Here is a 15,134-nt window from a genome sequence, read left to right as displayed (position 1 = left end):
TCTGTATTTCAAACACTGAATGTCAGGGGCATAATTGGGAGGAGGAGGACTGAAAAGGGACGACATTACAAGAAGAAAACTTTTTGTTATAATAACCAAGTGCTTTCCAAAGTTACTCTACCAGCTGAGCTATCTCCCCAGCCCATTTCCAAAGTTTTAACAGGACATAAGAGTGCGTGAAGCATAGGAGGCAGGGAGTACAGAAGAGGCCACTGCTTTGGCTTGATTCAAGGTCCTGGTGCTGCTCAGCAAATACTTGAAGAAAACATAAAACATCTAGTGCTTCAAAGACACTGCATAAACATTTTCCTCCTTTTCTTCCTCCTAATGCATTAAAAAAGAGCCAATGGAGGATATAAGATGGAATGGAACAAGGCTCTCAGGAGATAGAAAGTGAATGAATCAGGAGTTCCTCTGGCTTAGGGCAAGTAAAACTTTTTGGGGGGATTAAAGGCAGACTGTTTGAAGAGACAGACTTGAAGTAGAAGGGAGGAAAATTATGAAAGATTACATTTCATGGAATAAGAGCAAAAAAGAATAATCAGGGAACATTAAATTGATAAAGTTGAAATCTTCCCTGGGAAAGGAAGATTAGATGCAAAAAAAAGGATCACTGGGCTGCAATACAATAAGTTGCAATGGCCTACAACAGCAGTTCTGAAAACGTTCCCCGGAAGCACTCAGCAACATAAGCAGGTACAAAGTAGAAGGTTCCTAAGTCAAAGAAAATAGGAAAGTGATCTGAAAGTCTCCCTTAAGTGAATGATAATTGGGTGTAGGATAGGAACAGAAGGAAGTAAGGTAGGAAGAGGTTGACAGCAGAACAGAGAAGAGCAGCTGACTTTACAATCTTGCTGAAGCTGAACATTGTCTTGTAATCCCAGTTAATCCAGAGGCTGATGCAAGATGTAGAGTTGAACTCTGGTCTTGGCCATATAGTAAGACCCTATCTCAATGAAAATAAATCTTGCTTAATTAAGAAAGTGCTTAATGCCAATGTAACTGGCCTCTACATTCTTTTGAACTTGACAAGTAGATGAAATCAATTCGTTTTTGGAGCTGTAGACTAGAAAATATTGTTTTATCTTTACTTTTTTTAGGCATTGGGGATTGAATCCAGGGGTGCTTAACTATTAAGCCACATCCCTAGCCCTTTTTATTAATTATTTTGAGACAGGGTCTCACTAAGTTGCTGAAGCTGGTCTTGACCTTGTGATCTTCTTGCCTCAGCCTTCAGAGTTGCTAGGATTACAGATACGCACCACCATGCCCACCCCTTTTTATTTGAGACAGGGTCTTGCTAAATTGCTCAGGCTGGCTTCAAATTTCAGTAGCTGGGATTACAGGTGTGTGCCTCCTTAGCGGGCAAATACTCTACTAAATGGCAGAACCCAATTCTTAACTTGGATCATGACAAGATTTCCCCTTATTCAGGAAAAAATATTACTGTAGTGTGAACCTAAGCAGATGAATTGGTTCATTTTATTTGATTTAAACTACTTATCTCTTCTGTATTAATACAGATCAAGTGAAAAGAATGGAGTTTTATTTAATAAAATGATTTTTTGTTAAAAGTCCCCAATACAATGCCAACTATTTCTGTCAATGGCAAAACAATCATAAAAAATTAGCACCAGGCCAAAATTATTTCAATTAGGCAAGGACAAAAAAATTATGTAGGCATTCTTTCTACTTACATACTTTGTTTTGGCAGTATCGTGCATTAAAACCAGGTCTTTTTTTAAGACAGGATTTCACTAAAAGGCCCAAGCTAGCCTCAAACTTGCAAAATTCCTGTCTGGGCCTCACAGACAGCTGGGACTACTGGTGTGCATCACCCTGCCCAGCTTTGTCATTTTTTGTGGTGCTGGGGATCAACCCAGGGCCTCATGCATGCTAGGCATGTGATTTACCACTGGGCTATACCTCCAGTCTTTAATGGTTAATACTTTTATTTCTGCCTATACAGTCAGCATGTTTTTAAAAATAATCATGTTCTTGAATTTGTGATCTTCCTGCCTCAGTCCCTACCAAGTTGCTGGGATTTATAGGTGTGAGCTACTGTGCCTGGCTCAAATAGTTTCTAAGGGAAATATTAACTTTCAATTTTGGGATATTAACCCTTCTGGTTTTTTTTTTTTTTTTTTTTTTGGTGGTGGTGGTGCTAGGGATTAAATCCAGGGACTCATACATGCTAGGCAAGCACCCTACCCCTGCACCACATCCCCAGCCCCAGGATGTCAACACTTCTAATACAGGAATCAAGGTCTTTTGCCCCGTACCTCTTGGGCCACAGAATGCACCAGTGACTCAGGTCTGGAAATGACACTATAGAGATAACTGGGTCATGGTTAGGGATCTAAAAAAGCTATCCAGTGCTTGATGGTAAAGCCTTTACTACTGGTCAGCCACACTGTCAGGGCAACACTTTGTTTCCTTTAATCAGAGATTAAAGGTGTCTATTCTCTTTCCATTCAAGCACTTATTGCCTTCAAGGGGAATGGGGTGATGATGTGGTTGGGATAGAAAAGGGCATTACCCATTTAGTACTGGAAGTACTCAAACAGCTCTTTACAATCAATGATTGATGTATAACAGGTTAAGAAGCTCCCTCCTAAAATTTACTCTATGTGATTTTTTTTCTTTCCCATATGGAAAGATGGGGGCTGGAGTTATATCTCAGCACTACAGAACTTGCTTAGCAATGTAGGAGGCCTTGAGTTTGTAAGTCACTAGCACTGCAAATAAATGAAGTAAAAAATTCAAATGGAAAGACAATTCTGTACCTAGATATTAATCGTATTGTGGCACAAAAATGTTACAAAGGGAAAAAAAAAAGAATTTGGATTAGCATGTGAATTTCATTAAATGGGATTCTTCTGTTAAAAATCAAACTTATGGGGCTGGGGATGTAGCTTAGTGATAGAGCACTTGCCTAGCATGTTTGAGGCCCTGAGTCTGAACCAACAAACAAAAAAGAAACGTAGGTTGCAGAGAAAGGAAAAAAGGAGGAGAATAGGAGAGAGAACACAATATTTACTGTTTTTTGCTTGTTCAGTCTTTTCATAGAATACTCTAGAAAGGGGACTTTCAGACAATACTGAGATATATTCAGCAGGAGAAAAGAGGAATTTGTGGTCTTTGGGTCAGCTAGTTAATCGGTCTTAAGTAGTCATCAGTTTGGAAGTGTGGTAGATGAACTGGGAACTGCTAATGTAGTATGCTTAGTAAGTATTTAGATAAAAACTCCTAGAAGCTAGTCCTTTTTATTGACATAATCAATAGAACATTTACGGTAGTATGGCAGACTGGTCACAATGTCCTGCCACAACTTCTGACAGTCAAATTAGACCTATATAAATGTGATTCTTTTCCATTCCTTCAGCTTTGTATTACATATATGGAGGGGTTTCTACATTAAAACAGTTTCACTCAGACCATCCCTATGTACTCAGTTTTTGAAGACTAAACCTTGGTCCAAATTTGTGATAAGGTGACAGGCTAAAAGAAAAGCAAATTAACTAAAAGAAGCTATCTAGCCCAATCAAGAATGGCTTAATATTATTCATTTTCTTCTTTGAACATCTTACTTAAATGCTTTATTAGAGCCACTAGCTCAGGGTTCCCACCACGTGCCTCAATTTGTTTATAGGCTTTAGATTCAAGCTCTTTAAGAGTATTCCGAGTGTATTCAAAAGAACCTACATCCTCAAGATAATGTACACAATATTTTTTAATATCTATGTTTTCTGTTCGTTGGCGCAAGATGTTCTGCACCTGAGTGCTTTCAGGCCTTGACCAAATAGCATGAATAGTAGGGAATGAGAATTTTCCCTCTGTTAGATCTTCACAAAAACTTTTGTTTTCACTATATTCTTTGGAGTGCAAATTAGCATAATCATCTCTAATTTGAAAAAAGAGACCAAGTGTATTAAGTAATGGCTTTAAATCTTCTTTGTAGTCAGAGAACAACTGCATGAGACCTACTGCTAATCCAAACAGTCCACCTGTCTTTTGTAGCACCATCGCTTTGTATTCTTCTTCAGTAGGACAAGTGTAATTATCCCTCCAGTAAATATCCAGGCCTTGTCCCTGATGGAGTTCCAAGAGTTGGCGGGTGAAAAGTTTCACTGCGTCTGGATGTTCGAGAGTTAAGACTTTCTCTAAGCCAAGGAAATATACATAATTGGCAGAATTGATAACAGATGGAATTCCATAGATGCTGTGTGCCACTGGAAAGCCACGTCGGAGTTTTGAGTTGTCTTCAATATCGTCGATGAGTAAACTGGCGTTATGCAACATTTCTGTCACTTCAATGATAATCTAAGAAAAAAAGAAGAAAATTATTTTACATTATTTAAACTATTCAAAACAGTTTATACTCAGTGACAGTAATGGATTAAGGTAATCTCGGGTGTCTTAAATTTCATAATGAATAATTAGCAACCTCAACATAAGACAACAGTGTATGAGCATCAAACTGAATAAAGAGAAGTAATTTTATGAGACAGTTATTAATTGGGGGAAATGGAGAATGAGATTAGAATTGCCTAAATACCTGTAATTTGTCTTCTGGAACTTTCAGCCAATGATTAAATGCCTGTGAAAGTTTGGTTCTCACTTGTTTACCTGCAATTAAAAAATAAAATATGACAATAAAGCAACAACCATTTACTTATACAAAACAGAAACTTCCTTCCAAACTTAGTAGGTTTTTGGCAAACGCACCCCCATCAACCCATTACCTTCTGCAGAGATTATATTCCACTGCTAAACAGTGGAATCCCTCTGAAATCAACATCCTAAAGTGCATAACCTTTCAGAACTACAGCAAACAAGACAGAATCTATGGCACTTCAGTATGCTTTAATTTTTAACTTGCATCAACAGCTTTTGAATGAAATGAGCATTTGTAGAAAATAAGGTCTAACTTAATTATTATTTTTCCCAAAAAGGAAGTCAGCTTATTTAGGAAAACTTAATTAGCAGTATCTACTTTACAGATCCTGGGTATTTTTAGTGAAATGTACTTTATTATCTAATTACCTCAGAAAATTATCTATCAGTCCTTCAAGGTTTTGTAGACTCCCCAGCTCTGCTTCTTAATCATCAGAAATGAGATTGTGATACCCTGAAGTGTTAACTTTTGACATACCAAATTTAGTCAAAATTTGTTTTTTACTAGAACCATTAGTTTTTCAGTATTACTATTTTCTTTTTCAACATGGAAAGCTCAAGAAATGCCTTTAGGTAGTAGTTACCACTAGGAGTCATTTTAACCCAAATATAAAGGAATGGTAGATAAAAATCATCATCAGTTCATTTAGTAAAAATATTCTATGATCTTCCTTGTTAAATGTACAGTATTACCCTAATTTCAGATTAGGTTTCGGGATGAAAATGGTTACATAAAAAATCAAGTTATACCATTCTTTCTCGGTGCCAGGGTCTTGAGCCTGACAGGCACTCTACCATCACACCCCCACAGCCCCAGTGTTTTCTAAGTCCCATCTATGTTTTCTCTGCACTAATCACCCAAACAAATGAATATATGACTCACATCACATATCCAAAAGGGACAAAGTTTCACTTCCTGTGAGAAGTCTAGAAAAGAAGGAATCTCTTAAGAGTTTTAGAAGCAGCATGTTTGGTCTACTCATCTGTAAGGTGCACATGGTCTATGAGTGGCCACTGTATCAAAGTTCATGCTTCTCATCTACTTCCCAGTTTAAAAAGTCAGTCTAGGCCATACTTACAATGTACAACTATTCAAAGTTGTCACATTTTAAAGTGATTTCTTTAAAAAAGTAAGGTTTGAAGATGAAAAACAGAATTAACCTGGAGTCACAATTTCATTTCACTTCTATGTATGGCTGGTTGTGGTGGTGCACACCTGTAATCCCAGTAACTCTGGGGCTGAGGCAGGAGGATCACAAGTTTGAGGCCAGCCTGGACAACTTAGTGAGATCCCATCTCAAAATAAAAAATGAAAAATAAAAAAAGGTTTGGGGATGTGACCCCATGGTTAAGTGCCCTGGGTTTGATAACATTGATACATGGCATCAAAAAACAAAAACAGAAACAAAACTCCCACCGCCAACCAAAAAACAGTATAACAAGGGCAGATTTTCAAGTAAGGAGGTCTGTCTTTCTTTTTGGTGGTGCTAGCTTTTGAACCCACGACCTGCTCCATGCCTGTTAAGCACACCCTCTACCACTGAGCTACACCCTGAAGTTTAATATTTTTTCCCCTCTGATCAGGTTCTAGGGTTTGGCCTCATACTTTAAAGTCCCCAAATTATTTCTAACATTGATGCTAACCACAGAGATCCCTCAAAATTAAAGCAAACACCGCTGTTGTGTCTTTTAGTACTTAACATTACTGACTTCTTTTCTGCAGGCCCTCTGGCCCTACTCCCAACCTCACCCTCTACTTCCCACTGCAAAGTGTGGAGACCTACACTAGGACAAAGAGAAGTCATGCTCATCCACTGATTTCAGAAAATCCTGATATTTTTGTCACCACTGTTACAGTCTTTGAGTAGCAAGAGCAACTTCATAGCAATACTAACGATCAGCCCACTTTTTAGTAGTTTTAGTTAACTCTGAAGCTCTCCATATTAAAAATAACAATAGCAGCAAAAAACCCCAGAGTGCTATATGTAATACTGTATTCTATTTGTTTCAGAAAATTTTTTGAGGTTACATTATGTAATAGATCAAGAACATATCTGACCAAGGTGTGGTTGTTGTTGTTTTTTTTTTTTTTTGGTACCAGGAACTGAACGTAGGGGTGCACTTAACTACTGAGACACATCCCCAACCCTTTTTTATATTTTATTTAGAGACAGGGTCTTGCTGAGTTGCTTAGGGCCCCACTAAGTTGCTAAGGGTGGCTTTGAACTAGCGGTCCTCCTGCCTCAGACTCCTGAGCTGCATGAGTCACTGTGCCTGGTTTCCTGGCTTTTTCTTTTTCTCTCTTTTGGCACTGGGCATAGAACCCAGGAACATTTTAGTGCTACATTCCCAGCCTTTTTTTATTTTTTTGAAACAGGGTCTCACAGAGTTGCAGAGACTGGCCTAAAACTTGTAATACTTCTGCTTCAGCCTCTTAAGTCACTGGGATTACAGGTGTGCACCCCACACCTGGCTTGAGTTTTTCTTAAACATTTCTGACTTTCTTCCATTTTTCTGAAGAATTAACATTAGCAGGCAAGTTTCTATTAGGGTGTGCCAGAACAGAAATAATACTAATCATGATGGTTTCCTAAGTGTAGCTAAGGAGCTAGCATTCTTCTGACTTTTTTTTTTTTTTTTTTGATATAGGTTCTAAAACTCTTAGGCTCAAGCAATTCTCTTGCCTCAGCCTCCCGAGTACCTGGGACTATAGGTTTGAGTTATTGTGCCTGGCTCTTTCCCCCCGATCCCTGCCTTTTTCTTTTCCTCCTCCTCCTCCTCCTTTTTTTTTTTTTCTTTTGGTGGTACTAGGGATTGCTAACTCTAACCCAGGAGTGCTCTATCACTGAGCTGTATCACCAGTCCTTTTTTATTTTGAGATAGAGTCTTACTAAGTTGTCCAGGCTGGCCTTGATACTGCAAGTGATTCTGCCACAGCCTCCAGAGTTGCTAGGATTTCAGGTGTGTATCAACATATTGGGCTCTCTTTTGGCTTCTGAGAACCATATTTATCCACTCAGGAAGAATAGAAAAGCATATATTATATTACCATTGTGGTGTGGTCATAAAGAAAGGTATGCACTTTAGAAGAGGAAAAAAAAATGTCTACTATAACTGAGAATATCATTATAGATTAGCTACACATGGACTAAACAGGCTATTATGGTTGTCAAATAAATTGCCTTTTATTATCATATGTGGTACTGGGGATCAAAGTAAGAGGTGATCTACCACTGAGGTACACTCTTAGACCTTTTCCAATTTAAGACAAGGTCTTGCTAAGTTGCTGAGGTTGGCCTTGAACTTCAGGAGTGTGCCATTGTGCCCAGCACTTCTTATATTATTTTTATGAGAAAGAGCATGCCAATTTCCAAGTAACTCATTTATAATTAAATTAAAAAAATTTATTTTTTAAAGAGATAGGGTTTCAACTATATTGCCTGGGCTGGCACCAAACTCCTGGGCTTAAGAAATCCTTCAGTCATGGCCTCCCAAGTACCTAAAACTATAGGTATATGTCATTGTACCCTGTTGTAAATGAAAAAAACAAACAAAACAAAAACAAATTTTTAAAATAAGGCTGAGTATTGAATCCAGGGCCTCATGCATGCTAGGCTAGTGCTCTACCATTGAGTTACACCCTTTAGTTCCTCCAAATACTTTTTTATTTGTTTATTACTGGAGATTGGTCCCAGATGTGCTTTACCAATGAGCTACATTCCCAGTCCTTTATTTTAAACCAGTCTTGCTATGTTGCTGAAGGTGTCCTACATTTGTGATCCTCTTGCTTCAGCCTCTCAAGTCAATGTGATTACAGCTGAATGCCAACAGGCCCAGATTTAAAAAAAAAAAAAAAAAAAAAATTTTGTACTGGGGATTTAACCCAGGGACAATTAACCATGGAGCCACATCCCCAGCCCTTTTTATTTTTTGAGACAGGTTCTTGGTTAGGGTCTCTTAGGTAAGACCCTGTCTCAAAATAAAAAATAAAGAGGGCTAGGGATGGGGCTGGGGAGATAGCTCAGTGGGTAGAGTGCTTGCTTCACAAGTACAAGGCCCTGAGTTCAATCCCTAGCACCGCAAAAAAAAAAAAAAAAAAAAAAAAAAAAAAAAAAGGCTAGGGATGGTCTGTGGTTGTAGCACAGTGGTTAGAGTGGTTGCCTGGCATGTGTGAGGCACTGGGTTCGAGCCTCAATACCACATTAAAAAAAAGGGTTGGGGATGTGGTTTGGTGGTTAAGTGCCCCGAATTTAATCCCTGGTACCAAAAAATAAACAAAACAACAAAACAAACATACGTAACAAAATAAGGCAGTTGTTAAGTTAGGAAGCTGTGTTCAGGTGATACTCCCTTATATAAAAATAATACAGCTAGGTTTCCAGATAAAGTGACTTAGGTACATTATTATTTGGAACTAATAGTGTAAGAACTAATAGTATAAGAAATGCCATGGGTGTATAGTGGGAGACATGAACATGGAGGGTAATACTTTAACATGGAGTATAAACTAAATTTTCTGTTGTTATACAAATCAGAGATAACTTCCCCTAACATCTAAATAGTGGGGAAGCTAGGTTTGGAGGCACAGTCCTGATATCTCAGTTACTTGGGAGGGTGAGGCAGGAAGATCTCAAGTTCTAGGCCAAGGCCTATGTAATCTGGGGATATAGCTCAGTTGGTAAAGTGCTTGCCTTGTATGCACAAAGCCCTGGGTTCAATCCCCAGCAACACACACACACACACACAAACACCCAGTGAGGCATCAAAATGTTTTAAGTACTTTTATTTTTTTTAAGTATATCACAGGATATTTTTAAAATTGCCTTTTAGGAGTGAATAATTATAAAGTTGTAATCATAAACTTTCTCTAATGTATCTTTCTTTTTTCTTTGAAGTATTGGGGCCTGAACTCAGGGGTACTTTACCACTGAGCTATGCCCTGAGTCATCTTTTAACTTTTATTTTGAGGTAGGGTTATTTCTAAGTTGCCCAGGCTGACATCGAAGCTGTGATCCTCCTGCCTCAGTCTCCTGAGTTACAGGGATTATGGTTAAAGTATCACTTTCAGCAGAAAATATCGAGCTGATAAAGCTAACCTTTTCTGCTTCCTAACATTTGAATGACCACTACTGTCTGATAACTATCTTATACAGACTGTAACTGAACTGTTACCTGGTAACTGAAGTAAGTACTTGTAGGGTTCTAGAAGAATTCTTTGGACAGTTTCTTGAGTCTTCTCCATTGTTTTTAAATTTCAAGGCTGAACTGTGAAAAAAAAAAAAAAAAACAGAAATGAGAGCTTATGAATCAAATTATGTCAAACTGCCGAGAAATTTGTATCGCAAGGTGTTTTGTGAAAAGCAGAACATCAGTCTGGTTTAAAATTTTTTACATGTACAAAAATATTGAAAACATTATATTACATTAAAGAAGCCAGTCACTAAAGACCACATATTATATAATTCCATTTACATGAATGTTCTGAATTCGTCTAGACGGAAAGCAGATTAGTGGTTGCTGGCACAGGAAGAACAAGGACTAACTGCTAATGAGTAATTTTTTTTTTTTTTTTTTGGAAGCATCAAAATGTAAAATTAGATTGTGAGGTTGGGTGAGGTGGTACATGCCTGTAATCTTAGTGGCTAGGGAGGCTGAGGCAGGAATACTACAAGTTCAAAGCTGGCTTCAGCAACTTAGCGCTAAGGATTTGGCAAGACCCTGTCTTTAAATAAAAAATAAAAAGGGCTGGGGACGTGGCTCAGTGGTTAAGTGCTCCTGGCTTCAATCCCTGGTACAAAAATAAAAAATTAAGATTGTAGGGATGGTTGAGTATCAATTGAGTACCGTGAGTACACTAATGCCCACGGAACTGTCCACCCTTCTTGTTTGTGAGATGGCATCTCACTATGCTGCCCAGGTTTTTCTTGAACCTGTGGGCTCAAGCAATCCTCATGCATTAGTTTCCCACATAGGTGGGACTATAGGTGGGTACTACCAGACCCTGCTTGAACTGTATACTTTAAATGGTTGGTATTTGGTATATAAATTACATCTCATTTTTTAAAAAAGACAATTTTTCATTGTAATTATTACACTGGTCAAAGTGTTCAGCTGATTTTAAGTTTTTTTTTTTTTTTTAGATATGTAACATATTATGCCTTGCCTAGTTTCATCAATCAAAAAAGGTAGAATGGTTGAAATCAAATAAATGTAAAACAAATCACATAATTAGATATTTTCATATTTAACTGGTTATGTAAATCAGTGAGAATGTTCCTTCTATGAACGTTAAGATGGCTTTTTCCAAATTGGTTTGTTTTGGTACTGGTGCCAGAACATAGGGCACTCTACCACGGAGCTACATTCTCAGTCTTTTTTGAGAGAGCGACTCAACAAATTGCTGGGGTGCTCTTGAGGCCTTCCTGCCTCACCAGCCTGAGTAGCTAGGATCACAGTCACGCACCACTGGGGTCAGCTGCTGGGTTTTACACCTCCAGTCCCAAGATGGCTCTTTTATATATTTATAATTTAAAGAGAAGTGCTCACATTTTCTCTAAAACCAATTCACTTCAGAGAATCTGTTTTAAGATATACATTAACTTGAATGTAATTATGTGTATTAAAAACATTCCCCTGAAAAAAAACAAAAACAAAAACAAAAAAAAACATTCCCCTGTAAAGTTTTATTATTTTGAATTTTGCATTTACTTTAATATTTTTCTTTTGGTACTGGGCATTGAAAACAGGGGTGCTTAACCACTGAGCTATATTCCCAGTTCTTTTTGTATTTTATTTTGAGACAAGGTTTCAATAAGTTGCTGAGTCTAGCTTTTACTTGTGGTCCTTCTTCCGTAGCCTACCAAGCCACTGGAAATATATGCATGCGCCACTGCACTCGGCTTACGTCAATATTTCTTTTTTCTTTCTTTTTTCTTTGGGTACCAGGGATTGAACTCGGGCACTTAACTACTGAGCCACATCCCCAGTCCTATTTTGTATTTTATTTAGAGACAGGGTCTCACTGAGTTGCTTAACACCTCGCTTTTGCTGAGGCTGACTTCGAACTCTTGATCCTCCTGTCTCAGACTCCCAAGCCCCTGGGATTATAGACGTGCACCACCGGCACCCTAGCATGCCCAGCACTTTTTATTTATCATTCTGAGACAGGATCTCTCTAAGATGTTTAGGGCATTTTAGGAGTTTATCATTTTGTCCTCTTTCTTATGCTTTTTGGGACTATGATTTGGTCTCTAGGATCACAAGTCTTCTCCTGGTCAATATTTTTGGTTTTATTGAATATACACAAACATAAGAATAAACCTAATATGGTACGATAGTTCAAGATTAGTGCTGTTGAAAGCATTGCACATCACAGAATTTTGGAACTGGAAGGTATTTTAGAGTTCTCATAGTATGCTAGAATAAAGCACAAGATAAATTCACTTGGGTGAGTGTCACATTTTGAAGTAAGGTATACTTTGTGTTATTCTGCCTAGTCAGAGGTCTGAGACGGGGACTAGGAATCTCCATTTTTTTTTTTTTTTTTTTTTTTTTTGCTGTGCTGGGGATTGAACCCAGGGCCTTGTGCTTGCCAGGCAAGCACTCTACCAACTGAGCTACATCCCCAGCCCGGAATCTCCATTTTTAATATGGATCATGTACAATTCTTAAGCAGCTGCTTAAGGAAATGTTAGGGGATCTGAAGATGGGTAGCTTCCATCACATCACATGGCAACACAACCAAGGGGAATGTGCTTATGTTTTTATTTACTATAATGCTGAGGGTACATTCCTTGATTTCTAAACCTGCTCTAGTAACTTCATAAAGTTAAATAGGAAGTCCATTCTTTTGTAATCCAGTCATCTGAGACTATGATCTCATCATCCACAACCTCACAGATAAGGCAATTCTATTACTGCTTACTAGTATTCAATTTAAAAATGTAAAATAACTTAGAAGAGTAAAGTCTAATTTTAACCCACAAACTACAAGACTCTGTACATATTTTCAGTAAGTGAACACATTGATACCTTGATTCATGCTCTTAAGCAGAGCTGAAACTGCTCAACCTGTGAGAACCAGCTAATGTTCCTGCCTTAGCAGGCACCCAACACAAAGGTAAGAAAGTGTGAACCCCATAATCTCTGCCATATGCCTATTTTTCCACTATGGAATGAGATGCCAACAGGAGGAAAGAATAAAACCTCTACATTATCTAGGCATTGTCAGGCACACAGAAGGCATGTGAGGAAGGACAGCCAAAGTAATAACACACAGATTACATCAACTCTGCAAGTGCCTTGATGCTTCCACCAAGTATAAACCATCTCATGGGTTGGGGAAGCTTTTTAAAATATAAAAGCTAAGGATTGTAAAAAAAAAAGAGAAGAAAACAGGCAGTGTGTATATCAATGAGCTCCACCCCACATACATATGCACAGCAACAACAACAACAAAACTGCATCTAACTTTTCAGGAATCACATAGTCCCTGAATCCTTTACCTGTACCTTAGATTAAAATCCTCAAAAATATTTTCATCCTTTTAAGATCAGGCAGACAAATATTGTGTTTACATAATAGTAGGCCAAGACACACAAAACCCACTACCTTGATTCTTTCTTTTGGGGAGGGAGAGAAGAGGATACTGGGGATTAAACTCAGGAAGCTCTATCACTAAGTTATGTCCTCAGCCGGTATAGACACTGCCTAAGTTGCTCAGGCTGTCCTGGAAATTGTGATCCTCTTGTCCAAGGGGGCCAGTAGAAGAAAGGAACAATACTGGGGAATGTTATTGGCCAAATTATATCATGTGCATATATGAACAGGTAACTAACCTCACCATTATGTACAATTACAATGCACCAATAAAATGTAACAAAAAAGTCTAAGGAGTTCAACATACTGACCTATTTGCGCCCCCCACCCCCGCCCCTTGCCAGACACTTCAGCTTTCATGTCCTAGTCTCAAATGCAAGAGATAATGGCGTGCATTACATGAATTCTTCTAATTCATTTTTACGGTGAAAAACTACAAAACGTCTCAGCCAGAATCTGAAACTAGTCTTCCACTTTCAAAAGTTAAAACCTGCCCAAAATTTGCACAGAGTGCCCCAGTGACTATTAGTACAACAATCCGGTCTTTCCACCGTTGACCTACTCTGGCTGCAGGGCCTCCTCCGTGGGCCCGGGGATCCTCCCAGTGGAGAACCCTCGAGACAGTCCACTGCTCACGGAACAACACGACTCGGGGAAGCCCACCTCCTCACGCAAGGCCCCGGGGATCTCTCCTCGGCTTTTCCCGGCCACGCCCGCCAGCCCTTCCGCCAGACCCCGCGCAGCCCGCACCTCGCCTGTAGCCTCGCAGCACGCCCACTCCGGCGCTCAGTGCACGCCCGCCGTCCCGTCGGGGCCACGCCGCGGCTTGCAGGCGGCGAGGCCCACCTGGTACGCGAGGCCTGGACGGCAGCGGGGCACCCGCTGGCGCCTGCGAACTGGCACTTTCGTGCAAAGCATTTCTTAAAGGGAATGTCTGGCTTCAGATATGCTAAACCGGGACCAACGAAGAGCCCGGCGATCAGGCGCACGCCAGCCCTCCCGCTCCGAGGGACGCGGCCCGGGAGGCCAGGTTTAAACACCGTCGAGGGCCGCGGCCCGGAGACGGGCCGAGAACTTGGAGCCTGGAGCGCCAACTGAGACGCCCCTTTCCGCCCGCTCGGGCAGCTCCTCCTCCCGCCCGCAGGCGCTGGCCGTCACCCGCGCGCCGGGTCAGCATCCGGGTCCTCTCTCTCTCTCTCTCTCTCTCTCTCCTTTCTTCTCCCGCGGTCCCGCCCCCGCCCTGTCCCATCCGGGTCCCCCCAGCCACCGCCGCCGCTCACGGTTCCACGATGATCTCACGATTTTACGCCGTCGGTCAGGAGAAGCAGTGCCTCACATTAACTTCCCACTCCGTAGTTCCGACCAAGGCTCCTCCCGGCGCCTTCATAAATCCCTCCTCCTACTTCACCACAAAACTCTCCGCCCTTCTCAGCCGCCAGCGACGCCGCATTACTCGTAGCGAGAAAATGCGCCATCCCGTTTACACTGCGCAGGCGTCGTTGCCGCCTCCCCGTTTCCAGGTGGCCCCGCCCTCTTCCCCCTCCCGCTTCCGTCTCACGCAGGCGCGGGGTATTGCGGGTCTTGCAGTTCTCTCAGGGCAATGGTTTGCGCATTGGCTCCCGGTACTGGACTACATTTCCCAAGATGCTTTGCGGCGTAACTTTCTGTTTCCATAGAACTGGTGGGAAAATGGCGTCGTTGTTTGTATGCCGGGGACCAATAGAAACAGGGTATAGGCGGGCTCTGGCCAACCCCAACCAATCCGAGGTTCTCTAAGAGGCCATCCGGGAAAGAAGTAGGGGAGGGGAAAAGAACCTAGGGGAGGGGAGAAGGAGGGAAGGGGGGGCTGGGGTGGGGGG

At 40.5% G+C, this 15,134-nt stretch overlaps 1 protein-coding gene and 1 non-coding gene across 5 annotated transcripts; both read right to left on the bottom strand.

Moving 5' to 3' along the window:
* Positions 1 to 2,123: 2,123 nt before the first annotated feature.
* Positions 2,124 to 14,763, bottom strand: Ggps1 (geranylgeranyl diphosphate synthase 1). 4 transcript variants are annotated; one of them, XM_047521546.1, is made up of 5 exons: positions 14,556 to 14,763; positions 9,850 to 9,942; positions 5,561 to 5,604; positions 4,559 to 4,629; positions 2,124 to 4,323 (listed from the first exon to the last, which is right to left on the bottom strand). In XM_047521546.1, the coding sequence occupies exon 5, from the start codon at positions 4,300 to 4,302 to the stop codon at positions 3,562 to 3,564; it is 741 nt and encodes a 246-aa protein (XP_047377502.1). In that variant the 5' UTR covers positions 4,303 to 4,323; positions 4,559 to 4,629; positions 5,561 to 5,604; positions 9,850 to 9,942; positions 14,556 to 14,763; the 3' UTR covers positions 2,124 to 3,561. The 4 variants fall into 4 exon arrangements, with proteins under 4 accessions (XP_047377502.1, XP_047377499.1, XP_047377501.1 ...); XM_047521543.1 differs by lacking the exon at positions 5,561 to 5,604; XM_047521545.1 differs by lacking the exon at positions 5,561 to 5,604 and having other exon boundaries at positions 14,575 to 14,763.
* On the bottom strand, positions 12,231 to 12,307 carry Trnaa-ggc (transfer RNA alanine (anticodon GGC)). Its single transcript has one exon. It is a non-coding gene; the product is annotated as a tRNA-Ala (tRNA).
* Positions 14,764 to 15,134: the final 371 nt, after the last annotated feature.

Source organism: Sciurus carolinensis, chromosome 12 (genome assembly GCF_902686445.1).
Source record: "Sciurus carolinensis chromosome 12, mSciCar1.2, whole genome shotgun sequence".
In the NCBI taxonomy this organism is placed as follows: Eukaryota; Metazoa; Chordata; class Mammalia; order Rodentia; family Sciuridae; genus Sciurus; species Sciurus carolinensis.
Note: the sequence above shows the minus strand (reverse complement) of the source record. Positions and strands in the feature narration are given on the sequence as shown.